This window comes from Aureobasidium pullulans, assembly GCF_000721785.1.
Source record: "Aureobasidium pullulans EXF-150 unplaced genomic scaffold scaffold_14, whole genome shotgun sequence".
Taxonomy (NCBI): domain Eukaryota; kingdom Fungi; phylum Ascomycota; class Dothideomycetes; order Dothideales; family Saccotheciaceae; genus Aureobasidium; species Aureobasidium pullulans.
This window is the reverse complement of record NW_021941034.1, coordinates 413074-427469: the sequence shown is the minus strand read 5'-3', so window position 1 is coordinate 427469 and position 14396 is coordinate 413074. Positions and strand designations below refer to the sequence as shown.

Sequence of the window (14396 nt, the reverse complement as noted above, 5' to 3'; positions counted from 1 at the left end):
AGTTGATTCGCGTGTGCATTGGCATAGAACTGGTGAGTGATAATGTCTGTCTTCAATTTGATCGTCTCTGTCTGAAATTGGGTATGAATTATGATTCCTCAGCATCCCTCTGATGCGCCTTGTACGCCGTGATCCCAAATATCAAATGTCATCATGCCGGTTGGCAGCCTGCTTCCAGAGTGCTACTTCTTTCCAGTGTTGTGAGGAGAGTTGGCGTTCAGCAAGCTGACGATTCTGACCTTCTCAACCTCGATCGTCGAAGAGTTGTCGAGCTTGAACTTGACATCCTTGAGAATGAAGGTCCAAACGTCGTCACAGAAACGGTAGGTATCAAGATGACCCTTCGGCTTGAGTTAGTATTGCGCAGAAGCAGATGAAGAAATCCCTTACCTTGAAGCTCATTCTTGCCTTGACCTTCTCACCGAGCACTTGGGCGATGACCTGATCAAAGTTGGTCATAATCTTGATGGCAAGCTGAGGCTCGATACGACGACTGCTGATAAGATCGTCGAGCGTATCTGCGAGCGTTCCGCCGATGCTATGCGCATCATTCTCTCAGCACGGGTTTGTAATCATCACACGAATGTTGACTGCGCATACCTCGCATTGCGATACATCTCGTAGTACTTGCCCTGTTCAGCCATCTTGAAGAGTCGGCTACTGTGTTGCAAGGTGTATGTGGTGATACGCAAATGATGTTGCGCACGAAGGAGGAGGTGTGAATAGAGGTTGTTGTCGCCTCTGATATGGGTAGAATCGTCTCGCGGCTTCTTCCGCTCGGACGACTCAGGCACCAGCGAGCGCTTCTTCACAATGAATTCACCAACTCATGTCTAAACACTTCACTTTCATCATCAACATCATATCCGCTGATTATATAAACCTCGTCGAGCGACCACATCGGTCGACTGTCGAGGTTTCTCCTTCACTGCATCCTTCCTCGAACGTCATCCGTGTCAATTCACAATCCTCAACATTGACGGCCGAGAGAGGGTGGGTCTCTTTATCTTATCTGATGGATCAAGCCCTGAGAAGTCCCTGATCAACCGATCGCTTACGGATGGTTCGCGCTGCCGTTTCCGGTTTCGAGTGGCTGCCTTGCAAAATTCCAGATCTGACGTGATTCGAGCCTAGAACGAATCGAGCACCAACATGGCGGAGAAGACTACGATGATTGGGCCAAGCACACTCAAGGTTATCTGTCGCGATCGCGCTGTCGTGTCTTGTGCACGCGCCTTGGAAGATCGTAAGTTGCGCCGGCTCCGAGAGCCCAAAAATTGTAGTGTAGATATCATGGACCTGGAGCTAGGACGCTTTCTCTCCCTCAACTGTTTTCTCTTAGTGCCGTTGCTGTCCCTCTTCCCCTTCAGCTTTCTACTCACAGTCCTCTCTTTGTTCTCTAACTCACTCCCACTCCCTGCTTTGCAAAGAATTCATCGACGAAACATTACGGACCACAACTCCGAAGCTACACAGATTCAACTCCTCGCCCTCTCGCACACACGCTCGACATCTCGATCGCCGATGGCCTCAATCGTGACCAAGGGCAAGCCTGCCCAGCAACTCTCCTCACTTCTGCCACCGCTCGTCTTCGGTTGTGCTGTTTTCAACTCCCAATACAACGATGTGAACAAGCTGGATACCGTCGGATTGGTGCAGGAAGCACTCGAGTTCGGTATCAGAGCATTCGACACTAGTCCTTACTATGGACCCAGTGAGGAGCTACTCGGTGCAGCCCTCGACACAGAATTTGTCCGCTCCCACGTTCCCCGATCCGATCTCTTCTACATTACCAAGTGCGGTCGCATTGCTGGAGACGAGTTCGATTACTCACCTGAGTGGGTCCGCCAAAGCGTTGCCCGCAGTCTGCAAAGACTCCGCACCGACTACCTGGACATTGTTTACTGCCACGATGTCGAATTCGTAAGCGAAGACGAGGTCATCGGAGCCATTAAAGAGTTGCGTCGCATTCGCGATGAGGAGGGCACACTTCGCTACATCGGTATCTCTGGATACCCTGTTCCTCTGCTCTGTTCGCTCGCCGAGCGTGTTCTTCGCGAGACTGGCGAGCCTCTCGACGCTGTCATGTCATACGCAAACTTTACATTGCAAAACACTACACTTGCAACAAACGGTATTGCACGTCTGCGTGCTGCTGGTGTTGACGTCGTTCCCAACGCTTCACCCCTTGGCATGGGTCTCCTGCGTCGCGCAGGACCTCCTGTAGCCGGCCAAGGAGACTGGCACCCTGCTGGTCCTGGTGTCAGAGCAGCGGTCCGTCGTGCGAGCGACTTTTGCGACCGCCATGGAGAACGACTCGAAGTTATTGCCATCCGCTACGCGCTGGAATCTTGGTTGACGCAAGGTGCGAGTGTCGGCTCAAGAGGTGACCCAGCATCTGGCGTCCCATGGACTCGCGAGTCAAACCAGCAGGTCGGCGGCCAGAAACTCGGTGTGAGTGTCATGGGTGTCAGTAATGCTGGCGAACTGGAAAAGACAATGTCAGTCTGGCGCAGTATCCTTGACGGTCTCGAGGGTGGTGAGGAGACTGTCAAGCTCGCCGGTCGCTGGAAGAGAGACCATGAGTGGAGTCAGAACCGCAAGCACGGTGTTCAGATCATGGCCGATGGTATCCAAGAGCATTTGGCCGAATACCTTGATTTCGCGTGGGACAGTCCTGGCAAAGACTATGTCAACAAGAGAGCCGCCAAGAACCTGACGGCACCCGAGGCCGAAGACGCACCCTGGTTGACACCTGCTCAGAGTCCTCAAGCCGATCAAGACCTCCCCGAGGAGATCAGCATTGCTTTCCGATAATCTGTAGCCACACAAGCGTTCGTTAATGGTATGGCGTTTCACGAATGGGTCGGTTAATGGATTTTGTTTGATATCCCCTTTCGTTCGGTAAGGCTTTTATTGCATACAACTTGGATACGTCCTTGAAAATATACTTTTCTTCTCTTCTCATACTCAACTACAACCTCTCACAAAGTCCTAGATCAATTGTTAGACTTCAAGATGTCTGATAAACCGGTAACTGTTTGTCTGGCAGAAATGGAAGTTGGAGACGGGTGCGGAGAAGGACACCTTGATGTCATGACCAGCATCACCGTCATGCAGCAAGACATCATAATATCGCCCTCTGATAATCAATGTCCCTCTGAATGCCTTGACAAATTTCACAGAAATCACCAAACAATTAATTGACCAAAAGCCACCAAAATGCCGTCCAATGGATCCAATAACAAGATGCCACCTGCTCGCATGACCACAAAGCAGAGTCCAGAAGAAGAGAAAAACGTTTCTATCGCAAAAGAGTACATGAGAATCGCGTACTCGCCTTCGGAGAACAAAGGCAGCAAGTCAGTCGAACACCTCTGCGCAGATGATGCCTGGTTCTGGGCACCCACCACATTCCCAGGAGTCAAGTCTCCGCAAGAATATGCAGAGAGTCATTCACATGTTATGGCCAGTATCGCAGACTTGCACATTGTTTGTTACGATCAAGTGTTTGCGAAAGATGGACATGTGCTGTTGAGATACACAGCTGAGGGTAGCCACTGTGGTGAGCCTCACAAAGGCATTGAAAAGACTGGCAATAAAGCCAAATGGAGTGCGGCAGCCATCTTTGAGATTGAGAATGGCAAGGTCAAGAGTTTTACCAAGGACTGGGATAAGCTGCATATGTGGAAGTGAGTTTGAACATGGATAGTATCAAGTCGAAGAGGAGTAATGCTGACTTGATGACAGGCAACTTGGATGGATGAAAGGGGACGAATATGTCTAAATCATACATCAGGCCTCCCGGATACGATATCTTTCCGAGAAGGCATATCGAAGAGAGTTGAAATTGGATGCCTTCAGACAGGGCTGTGACAGGAGTTGAGATTGGAGCGCAAGATACGGAGATCGGCCGAAGCAGACAGATTGAGATCTGCCGTTTCAAGATGCACAGATACTTTGATGTATACAAACAGGTTCAGAAACAATAATTACGTGAGCTGAAGTGTATGACTGCCAACAGGTCAAGTGTTGAAAAGTGAAAATATTCAATGTCCAGTGTTGAGGTGAGGCCTTTTGGGGCAGCAGGCCGTGGAGAGCAGAGGGCCGAGGAGCGAATCGGCGAGTGATTGGCTCCTCCGCCCGGGTCTCAGACGCTCGAACGAGTTCTCGCGATTTCGTCCGTGCCCTCTCCGCGCGACTCATGTTCGAGCTGTCTGATTAATGAGATAAGAACGTCGCGTTCATCCTGATGGACAGCGACGTGATGATGATCATGATATCGTGTCGACATGATCCTCTAAGCATGCAGTCGCATGCGAATGTCATCTCTGCAGCGGTCGTATCTTAGTGATGTATTTGTGTTATAATATACAAGCCTTTTTAGATGTTCAAGTTTGCCCGTGAGAGCAGCTACTTAACACACTCCTAATGGACAGTCTCTCGATCACAAGAATGATTGTGCATCTTTATAGCAGCATTAGTAGCTTCGCTAGCGGTTAGGATAGAACATGATTAGGGTCTGTAGCTTGCGAGATCATAATATAGTCATAATAGCCATAACGCTCATCATGCTAAAGATAGAAGGAGACACCAAAATCATGTTCTAATAGGATTCTAACGCTGCTGCGGTATTTTTAAGGGACGTGTTAATACTCACTATAGTAATAGGTCTCTAGAGTGTCTCTTACTACGAACACGCGTCTTCGTGGCGAGCGCTTCATCTCCTAGCCGTCGCTGCCGACTTTGACCTACGAATGGTTCGTATTCCTACTAATTTCTTGGAAAAGAGCTTAGTTAAAGCTTAAATTCTAGCTAGAGCTAGCTGCTAGCGCGGCCGGAGATGAGGTTTATAATAGAGTAGATAGGGAATGTTAGAATTTTATAGGGCAAGGTGTCTATCAAGTAACACTAGTACTGTCCATCTCTATATCTCTACCCTTAAATGTTATAAACATTTTAGTTACTATCTTCTTATCCTCTTTCTTATCGAGAACATTCCTCTCTATGTTTCTCTAGTCCCCTATCATTCTATACAGCGTATAATCATTCTTCTAACCGATACGATAAAAGCGCTTAACGGTTTGTTCGTCTATAGCAACGTTAGAATAAGGTTCGAAGATAACCATCTAGTATGCACCTATTAAAGTGAGCCCTATACTGCTAACACGCGAGCTAAGAACTAAGACGCCGACGTTAGGTCCGTAGGTATAAGCCTCTCTATGTTTTGTAAGCAGCTTTTGTTAGAAGCGTTCTATAATATTAGTACGCTCCTAGTAATTCTAACCTACGCGAATTGCTTCTACCTCCTCTAGACGGTATCCGTACTTTCTAGTTTTAAGTAACTATAAATCGTTAGTGCTTATGTTTCTATTTCATAATTCTAAATTACCTTAAAGGCTACTAGGCATGTAACTAGATCGGCTAAACATAAGATAAGCTTTTCGCGATAAGTCCTAGTATTAGTCTTGTCTAGAGGGCGTCTCGGATTGAATATCGGTCTCTAGCTAAAAGTGCCGATAAGCTCTACGAGCCTCTAGAACTTCTTACTTAAGTCGTATATCTATTAGAGGTTAGTATCGTAGGGAGTTTTGTCCGAGGTCTAGTACCCTTTCTTAGTAATATATTTAGACGAATGCATCTTAAAATCTAGCCTATCTATTATAGACAGCTACGGGAATGATAGGAAGATGCGACATAGACGTATGCTTCCTACTATCTTCTATTCTATATTCTTATCTAGTTAACCGTCGCTAGTAGTGCTAGCGTCTAAGTATGTCGACTTTATCCTATTAAGCGCTTCGTTAAGGAGCCTTATGTTTGTTATCTTAACCTCGACTTCTATAGTACTTAAAGGGGGGAGTTTAACTAGTATAGTGCTATCTTTGTCTTTAGTATCGTTGTCCCTACGAATTATATAGGTCTCTAAGATTGTAGTAATAGACTTAAAGTCCTGCTCGAGTGTCGCTAATTCCTTAGCGGTTAGCGTACTACTATCGCGTCGCCTCTTAGTTAAGCGTTTAAAGCTGTCGGAATGCTTTAAATATGTCCTATATAACTTAGCGTCGCTAAACTTTATATAAGGCCTAAGATCATTCGGACTACTCGAATAAGGAGTACTAGATATAGGCTATAGATAAAGCGACGTGCCGTACTATTCCTTCTGTCGCTTAACCTGCTCGGTAAGCCTTATAATGAACGAGTGGTCTAGACTCTTTATTAGGTAAGATTCGTTAACTAATACCCTCGATAGCTAGATAGATAGCGCCTATTCGATTTTAGACGTTCTAGTAAGCTAGATTTTGTGCGTCGCTAATTAGCATATTCTACTTCTAGTTAGTTTAGGACAGATGGTTTTGTCCTTACATGTGTACTGCTATAGAGGAGACGGGAACGGACGTAAAATGATCTATAACTTATCTATAATTCTAGACTTTGCACACGACTATATGCTAATTATAATAAGAGCATGTTAAGTATGCTAGGCAAGTAGTTAAAGTATCCCTATTGCAGATTCGATATTAGTGTCGTGCTAGTAGGGAAGGTCGGATCTTAATAGTTCGAAGCTATTAAGCTTATCGAGCTCCTCGATATTATATGCAAATAAGGGTCGGAACTTTATACTATCGTCTTACGACTAAGCCTCGGCTCCTTTTCTACTCTCGTGTATAGTAACTACCCGTAGCGGTGCAACGTCCTAATTAACCTATCTAACAAATTCGTCCTACTATAAGCTAATGATAGCCGGAATAGAAACGATAAGAGTTACACCGTGCACAGTAAGCGTATATGTAGTAAGACTCCCCTGCTCGCACGAGCATTAAAAGCTATAATACTAGCTTCTGCTACATTTTCCTACTTAGCTAGGACGTAGGTGTTCTCCTTCTCTAGAATGTTCTAGTTCCCTAAATCGTCGGACTTCCTCCTAATTCTCGATAAGTAGGTAGTATAGCATAATCATATAGATTATAGTAAGGGTCTTGCCGAATCCCATTTCGTCGCCTAGTATGCTACTATATTCGAATTTCATCTCGTGTGTAAGCATCTACTAGGCGGCAAAGTGTTAATATCCCTTAATGCTAATGTTGTTCCTATCTCTTCGTGCTATAAGGATTCTAGGAACGGTCATCTCCTACCCTATACCCTATACTTTTCTTGTCGGCTCGTCATAATTAAAAAATTGATAATATTCTATAATGTTGTCTACTATAAATTGAGTATATGCGACCTAAGCTAGAAAGCTTCCTGCCCTGCTATATTGTTAGTTATGTTAATACGTAGATATAAGAAACACATACAAGTCTAAATCGGCATTCATCTCTTCTAGAATCTATGCAACCTTTTCCTCGGCTATTAGAACACGAATTTTGCTTATGATTTCGACTTCGTCGTCGCTTATTAAATCGTAGGTAGTGTTATCTTCGTCCTCCCTAAGGTTAACTATTTGCTCTTCCCTTATAAGGTCCGAACTTTCCGACTTAGGTTTATCTATACGAAGAGGAGTCTCCGCCATTATCATTACTATTCTTTCCCTATTAATAATTACCGTGTATTCGTCGATCTTCGTCTATCTCTAGCGGCTATCTTAATCATCCCCGTCTAGGAAGGCTTCGTCGTGTTTACGCTTTAGAAGGTTAGATTCGCTAACGAGATTACATAGCGCATCTGCTAGACTAGGTTTTTCTAGTACTCGTTTCCACTTCTCGGCGAAGCTATAGGACAAAGGTATTAATCCTATAGTAGCTTTTCTCGTTAGCATAAGTTTTAGTTATAAAGAAAAAAACACATACCGTTACGCTACATTACGTATATTACTAGGTCGCTAGTTAGCGGCAGAACGTTGCTAGTAAGAGTTTAAATCGCTATTACGAAGTCCTCGTCGTCTTAAATTTCTACAAAACCGGTAGAATCACTAATAGGTTAGTAAACGATAGACTCGCTATTAGACGGCCTTACGTATTGCTTAAGCCTTCTAAAACTTAACATACCAATATTAGTAAAGGATAACTATATAACTTTAGGGCCATTGCCTAGGTTACAACATAACTAGAGCGAGACCCTTTTTAACGTAGTCCGCTCTCTATCGGCTAACTTGTTAAGTCGAATAATGTAGTTTTAAAGGTTTCTAGGTAACAAGTTACTATCGACCGTAGGTGTTATATTACCTTACGTTTCGGATAGGTAGGAAGTTATAGAAGACGTCGCTAATAGCTCGACGGCTTCTATACCGTAATCGCCATTATCTAGGACTGCATTATCTTTTATATCTCCTTAGGTGTAGTTATCCTCTATTAAAAGCTCATGTTTTATGCCTCTTCTCTTTCCCTTTTGGTTACAGTTACGGTTATGTATTACCTAGTCTATTTGTTGCTTAACGCATCCCTTAGTCCATTCCTAGAGGCTTTCTAGAAGCTATTCCTTATTGTCTTCGACAAACTTGTCCGTAAGCTTTCTTCTCGCTTAAGCTCGAGTAGTCTAATCTTCGATGTCGTTAAGTCCTATAGAGTCTAGTTCGATAGTAGCCTTAGCTTTTTTAAAATCATCATTGTTTAGCTATAGCAATGTTTTAAATGCTTCCTAGCTATACTTTACGGTTATTGCCGCGGATTATGTTATAGTATATAAACGTCATGTAATAGGAACCCTACAATACGAGTTAGTAGATCGAAGGTAAAGTAATATAATAAGCTCGGGCCGATTCGACTAAAATATAGCAGTAGTAAATATAATGGTGTCGCTCGAGGCTAGCGTAGAATAGGTTACTACTTACGCACTAAGGGCGGACAATATCGTTAGGTTCGAGGTTAGCGTAAGAGGACGCGCTAATAGCGTAGTAGGAGTAGATAGCGAGGGCTTATTCGGGGTCGGCGTATAAAGACGCGCTAATAGCGTAGTAGGAGTAGATAGCGAGGGCTTATTTAGGGTCGGCGTATAAAGACGCGCTAATAGCGTAGTAGTAGTAGATAGCGAGGGCTTGTTCGAGGTCGGTATAGGAGATAATGCTAATAGCGCGGTAGCAGTAGATAGCAAGGGCTTATTCGAGGTTAGTATAGGAGATAATGCTAATAGCGCNTCGGTATAGGAGATAATGCTAACGGTATAGTAAGGGCAAGTAAATGATTTTGCCTAAGACTAGTGTTAAAATTGGCACTAGTAGCGTAGTAATAGTAAAAAAATCCGCTTAACACTAATTAGTATGTTTGCTCTATAGGCAGTCTATATTGCTAAAGCATTCCTTTCCGCTAGTTTGCCTACCATTCCGAAAGATATAATGCTAGTTATCTCCTATTTGACATTATACCGTCGCATTTCTAATCCATTTTCTCGACAAAGCTAAAGCAGTAGTAGGTTATAGTCATATTTCCCTCGTATGCTTTTGTTTATCTAACTTTTAAATGTATTCTAACATTAAAGGCTACATTCGACTATACTAGCGTATCTTAGTGTTTGCTTTTAGATACAAAGAAATACTGCTAGCCTACCCGATCTGTTTATTGTTTTCCTCTATACCTAAGCATAATTCGGCTTCCTCGGTTCTAGTTACTTCTATCGATACCTCCTTTAATAACTAATATAAGACGCTACCGACATGTACGTCTTAGCTCTCGTTAGTCGCTCCTTCTAGTCGTATATATCTTACCGTGCTTAACATCGCTCGAAAGCTACCTACTACTATCTCCCTAACTATAATACGACTAAGCATTTTGCAAAATAACATATAGCGATACTTTACCTTCTTCTAAGATATTACATATACATCGCTCGCTATTAGACCTTACTATAACTATATACCTAAGTAGAGCAAGCATAAGTGCTCGGCACTGTTAGAGTATGTCTATACATCTATCCGTTAACTCGAAACTAATTTCATTATAGAGGATGTGTACGGTGCCCTCGTATTATATATCGACCGACTTCCTACTATAATTAAAGATGTTCCTACCGCTAGATCGTTTGTCGACTTAGAGACCCGCTAGCTGTTATACGCTAGCAACCTTAACTAGTACTTTACTCGAGGAAGGAACGTAAACTAATAAGTACTATACTAACTTATCCGCCGAGTTACGGCGACGCTAGTTAATAAGTCCTAGATAATTAAGAAGGGCACGAACGACGGTAACACTCTACACCTTCTACCCGAACACCTAACGTCTACGAGATCGACCGGACCTAGTACTAGTGTATCTACCGATATCCTAACCTCCTACTAATAACCGATGCCCGTTATTAAGATAGACGAGTAGACCTCTAAGAGTATATACGTAAAGTCGTATGCTCCTAATTACGAGTCGCATATGTCTATTAATCTATATATGCAGGTTTTTGGTAATAGTACTACTCGCTCTACCGTAGACATAGACGATAGCCTAGACGACTCCGCCGACTACGAGGCGGCACTACTTAATTATAACGAATAAAGCTAGCATCGGTAGATATCCTATTATGATTTCTTATACGCTCTTAGTTTAACGTTCTTAGGGTGCTACCGAGTATATAATAGGATAAGAATTGTATTTTTAGTAGCACTGTCTTCCTAATGGCATCTCGTTACGAAACATGTTTGTTTATCTTCTCTACCTATTCTCATTTTTGCCTAGGCGGTGTAAAAGTATGTCTTTATCCTACATGCTAGTATGCAAGAATGCAAAAAAATAGTCTCTTCCTTTAACTTAAAGCCATTATAATGTAGAGCGAGTAATAGGAGTAAACAGATAGGGACCGTAAATAAACATAATATAAATTAGTTAAAGTGCGAAGGACAAAGGCATAGTTAATGTAACTAAATGAAATTTGTAGGCTAGTACGGGCAATAGTTGTAGGCCGGTATAGGCAAGAGGTGTAGGCTAGTGTAGGCGAGAGTTATAGGCTAGTATAGGCAAAAATCGTAGGTAAGTGTAGGCAAGAGGTGTAGGCGAGAGTTATAGGCTAGTATAGGCAAAAGTTGTAGGCTAGTGTAGGCGAGAGGTATAGGTAAGTGTAGGCAAGAGGTGTAGGCTAGTATAGGCAAAAGTTGTAGGCTAGTATAGGCGAGAGTTATAGGCTAGTGTAGGCAAAAGTTGTAGGCTAGTATAGGCGAGAGTTGTAGGCTAGTATAGGCAATAGTTATAGGCTAGTGTAGGCGAGAGTTGTAGGCTAGTGTAGGCAATAGTTATAGGCTAGTGTAGGCGAGAGTTGTAGGCCGGTATAGGCAAAAATCGTAGGTAAGTGTAGGTAAGAGGTGTAGGCGAGAGTTGTAGGCTAGTATAGGCAAAAATCGTAGGTAAGTGTAGGTAAGAGGTATAGGCGAGTGCAAGGTAAGCTGTCGCCGAGCAACAATTACGTATAACAATTACGTATAATCTCCTCGACTACTATTAACGCGACGTAGCGGCTCTATAGTAATGTAATCTTATAGATACATTATAAACACTACGCTAATAGAATATTCCGCNCACATTTAAGGACCAGCATCTCCGTTATAGCCTAATGCTAGCCGACCCTTGCTCTAATACCTATAGACTTGCACATTTAAGGACCGGCATCTCCGTTATAGCCTAATGCTAGCCGACCCTCGCTCTAATACCTATAGACTTGCACATTTTAGGACTAGCATCTCCGTTATAGCCTAATGCTAGCCGACCCTCGCTCTAATACCTATAGACTTGCACCTTTAAGGACTAGTATCTCCGTTATAGCCTAATGCTAGCCGACCCTCGCTCTAATACCTATAGACTTACACATCCGACATATTCTATCGCGGGCAGGGGATTCATTCGAATACATCTTACTAGGTTTAAAGCTACTAGTTAACACTCCGTCTCCTTATGCGCGCCTAGGCCTACACGTCGAACATACTAGGCCGTAGGCAATAGATTCTCTAAAATACCCTACACCTAGAGGATATGCAGATTTAATTATAGTAGGATACGCATCCGACTAAAGACAGCTAGCGGCTATTAGACTACTCTGCTACTAGACACTAGGGCCGCTATTTTTCGAGTACGCGTGCGTCGAAGATTTGCCTCGTAGCAACGAGAACACATTAGCGACTACACTAGATGCTAACGACTCTATAGGCGTAGCGCTATAGCGTATTCCTTCCTCGCCCTATAATAACTAAGTTCCGACTACCGTAGAACACACCTAGTACCGCTCGTATATAGAGTATAGAGTATATAATCGAGACATAAGGAATGTCTAGCTAGCTAACGATAATTGTAGAAAAGGAAGCGATAATGTATTAGAAGCCCGAATAGGTGTCTCTAGTGTACTAACTCCGGAATTAAGTGTATTAAGCCGTAAGCAAAATAGGCTAGACACCAAAAACAAACTAGACTCCCCTAGAATAACTTATATTCCGAGAAATATGCCCCGAAGCTGTTATCCTAGGCGACATGTTAGACTAGCTAGTTCGATAGAACTCTGTTCTATTAGGGGTAGCTAGACTATATACTACAACTAGTTAGACAACATACGGTACCGTAATTACTAATTCATTCTACCTACCTAAAGAGGTATTTACATTACTATTATGTAAACATTATCGGGGGCTAACCTTACCTAGGTGCGACACATGTATCCTTAGGTATATAGAGTCTATCGATAAAAGGACGAGGAAATGCAACTTATGTAGCGATTCGCTTATAAGTTCCGTCTACGTACATTTTTGCATCCTTAACGTTTTCTACATTTTATAGTTTTTTAGAGGACTAATCCGCTTAACATTAGTACTATAATCAGAAGTATAGCTAGATGTTATAAGACTAAATTCTAACTAGCATAAGGGCAAGGAGGTCGTAAGACTACTAATTACGGTGCGCTATTCTAGACGTCCTAAATCCGTTAATAGTGTTTCTATAATAAGAGCTTTATGTTCGTATCTCGACATCGATACTAGCTTAATAGAGGTAAGCATAGTCGATGTAGCAATTTTGCAATCTGCCTTTATGCCGCAACTACGATCCGTAGCAGAAGAGTAACTACGCAACGATAGATCATTTGCAAACCTAACATAGTGTCCTAGATTCTTATACTACAATGTAACTACGATAATAGGCTACATTTCGCAATTTCTAAAGTAGATAGATAGTAGCATGCTAGTGTCGTCTAACATTGATTATTTTGCTAGCCTACATGTTAAGTTCTGCATATGTTTATATAAACACCCGCTAGGTTACCTATTCATCGTAGCTTAGAATCCTAGCGAAAGAGCAGACTCGCTATAGGTATAGATTACATTTCTAGTTATATAATGTCATTCCGCGAGTCTATTACTTCTAATAATATACGGCTTTACTTATAGTTCGTATTGTCACTAAATTAAGGACGCTCCAATAATTACAGCTACTACTATTTTGCTCTAAACTTTCACTTAGTAGCAAAATCCCTCGAACTTTTACGTCTAGCGAAGCCTCTTACTCTTCCGTACACTATAACACTTACTTCGCAATTAGATAGTTAACTCTGCTATTATAGACTACTAATCTCGTCGCGCCCTTTACTATTATCGAGCTCGTAATGAATTAAGCACCTATCGAACATTATAACATTATAGATAAAAGCACGAGCAACACTAGAAGCATCTGCGCTATTAGTTACTATAGACTATGCACATACGCATGTACTAACTAGCTATTTATAGGGTTCTGTAGATAAGCTATTTAACTTCTAAGATCTCCTACCCGAGCTGCGCATTAAGATCGCTCGCGATATTATTACTAACGACGCCGTTACTAGCTAGATCGACTTCTTTACTATTCGCATCGTCGATAACTCGATTACTATCGTCGACGGCCCTAACATTGCTCTTACTAGTAAGACTATTATAGCCGAGATCTTTCTTAGGCTTAGACCGGATATTCGTTTAAAGCTCTAGTTAGATGTATCTAACTCCCGCCCCTTAAATTTAGTCGAGAACACTTTAGCCTTTATTAGCGAGTACCGCTTTCTAGAGTCCTTAATTAAGAACTTCGCCGGTCTAAACCTCGTCATCGTAGGCTAGCATCGCCCTGCATTTTCTACTCTAGTTAATCTATGTTAGATGGTCGGCTAGAATTATAGCTTTAAGGGCGATACGCCTAAATTTAGGTTCGATAAGGTTAGCATAGGATTTGCTTACAAATTTGCCATCTCTTAGGTGTTAGATTAGATGATTCGCATTAGCGCCCTAGGTATAGTTAGCCGAGAACGCCTTTAGCTCTACATCTAGAGACAAATTAAAGGCCCCTGCTTCTATTACGCTACTAGTTAGGACTAGATGCCATTCGAGTACATCGCCGAACCTGTTTGCACTAACATAGAGGAAATCGCTGCCCGTAATCTAACTACCCCCGAAGGTTATATCTACATGTTTCTTAGTCTAATGTCTCGCGGCTTCTAGATAGCTAGAAATAGCACTATAGCAATAGTAGAGGATG

At 42.7% G+C, this 14396-nt stretch overlaps 3 protein-coding genes across 3 annotated transcripts; 2 read left to right on the top strand and 1 right to left on the bottom strand.

Annotated features, from left to right (window-relative positions):
• Positions 1-30: 30 nt before the first annotated feature.
• Positions 31-621, bottom strand: M438DRAFT_347291 (transcription initiation factor IIA, gamma subunit). Its single transcript, XM_029905866.1, has 3 exons — positions 601-621; positions 391-538; positions 31-341 (listed from the first exon to the last, which is right to left on the bottom strand). Exons 1-3 carry the CDS (start codon positions 615-617, stop codon positions 183-185), a joined length of 324 nt encoding a protein of 107 aa, XP_029758720.1. The 5' UTR covers positions 618-621; the 3' UTR covers positions 31-182.
• A 531-nt stretch (positions 622-1152) lies between these two features.
• On the top strand, positions 1153-2817 carry M438DRAFT_357077 (L-galactose dehydrogenase (L-GalDH); the record flags this gene model as incomplete). Its single annotated transcript, XM_029907145.1, has 2 exons — positions 1153-1246; positions 1343-2817. The coding sequence occupies 2 exons, from the start codon at positions 1153-1155 to the stop codon at positions 2815-2817; spliced, it is 1569 nt and encodes a 522-aa protein (XP_029758719.1).
• Positions 2818-3222: 405 nt separating this feature from the next.
• Positions 3223-3787, top strand: M438DRAFT_337052 (NTF2-like protein; the record flags this gene model as incomplete). The annotated part of the gene is made up of 2 exons (XM_029903950.1): positions 3223-3692; positions 3751-3787. The coding sequence occupies 2 exons, from the start codon at positions 3223-3225 to the stop codon at positions 3785-3787; spliced, it is 507 nt and encodes a 168-aa protein (XP_029758718.1).
• Between the last annotated feature and the right edge of the window lie 10609 nt (positions 3788-14396).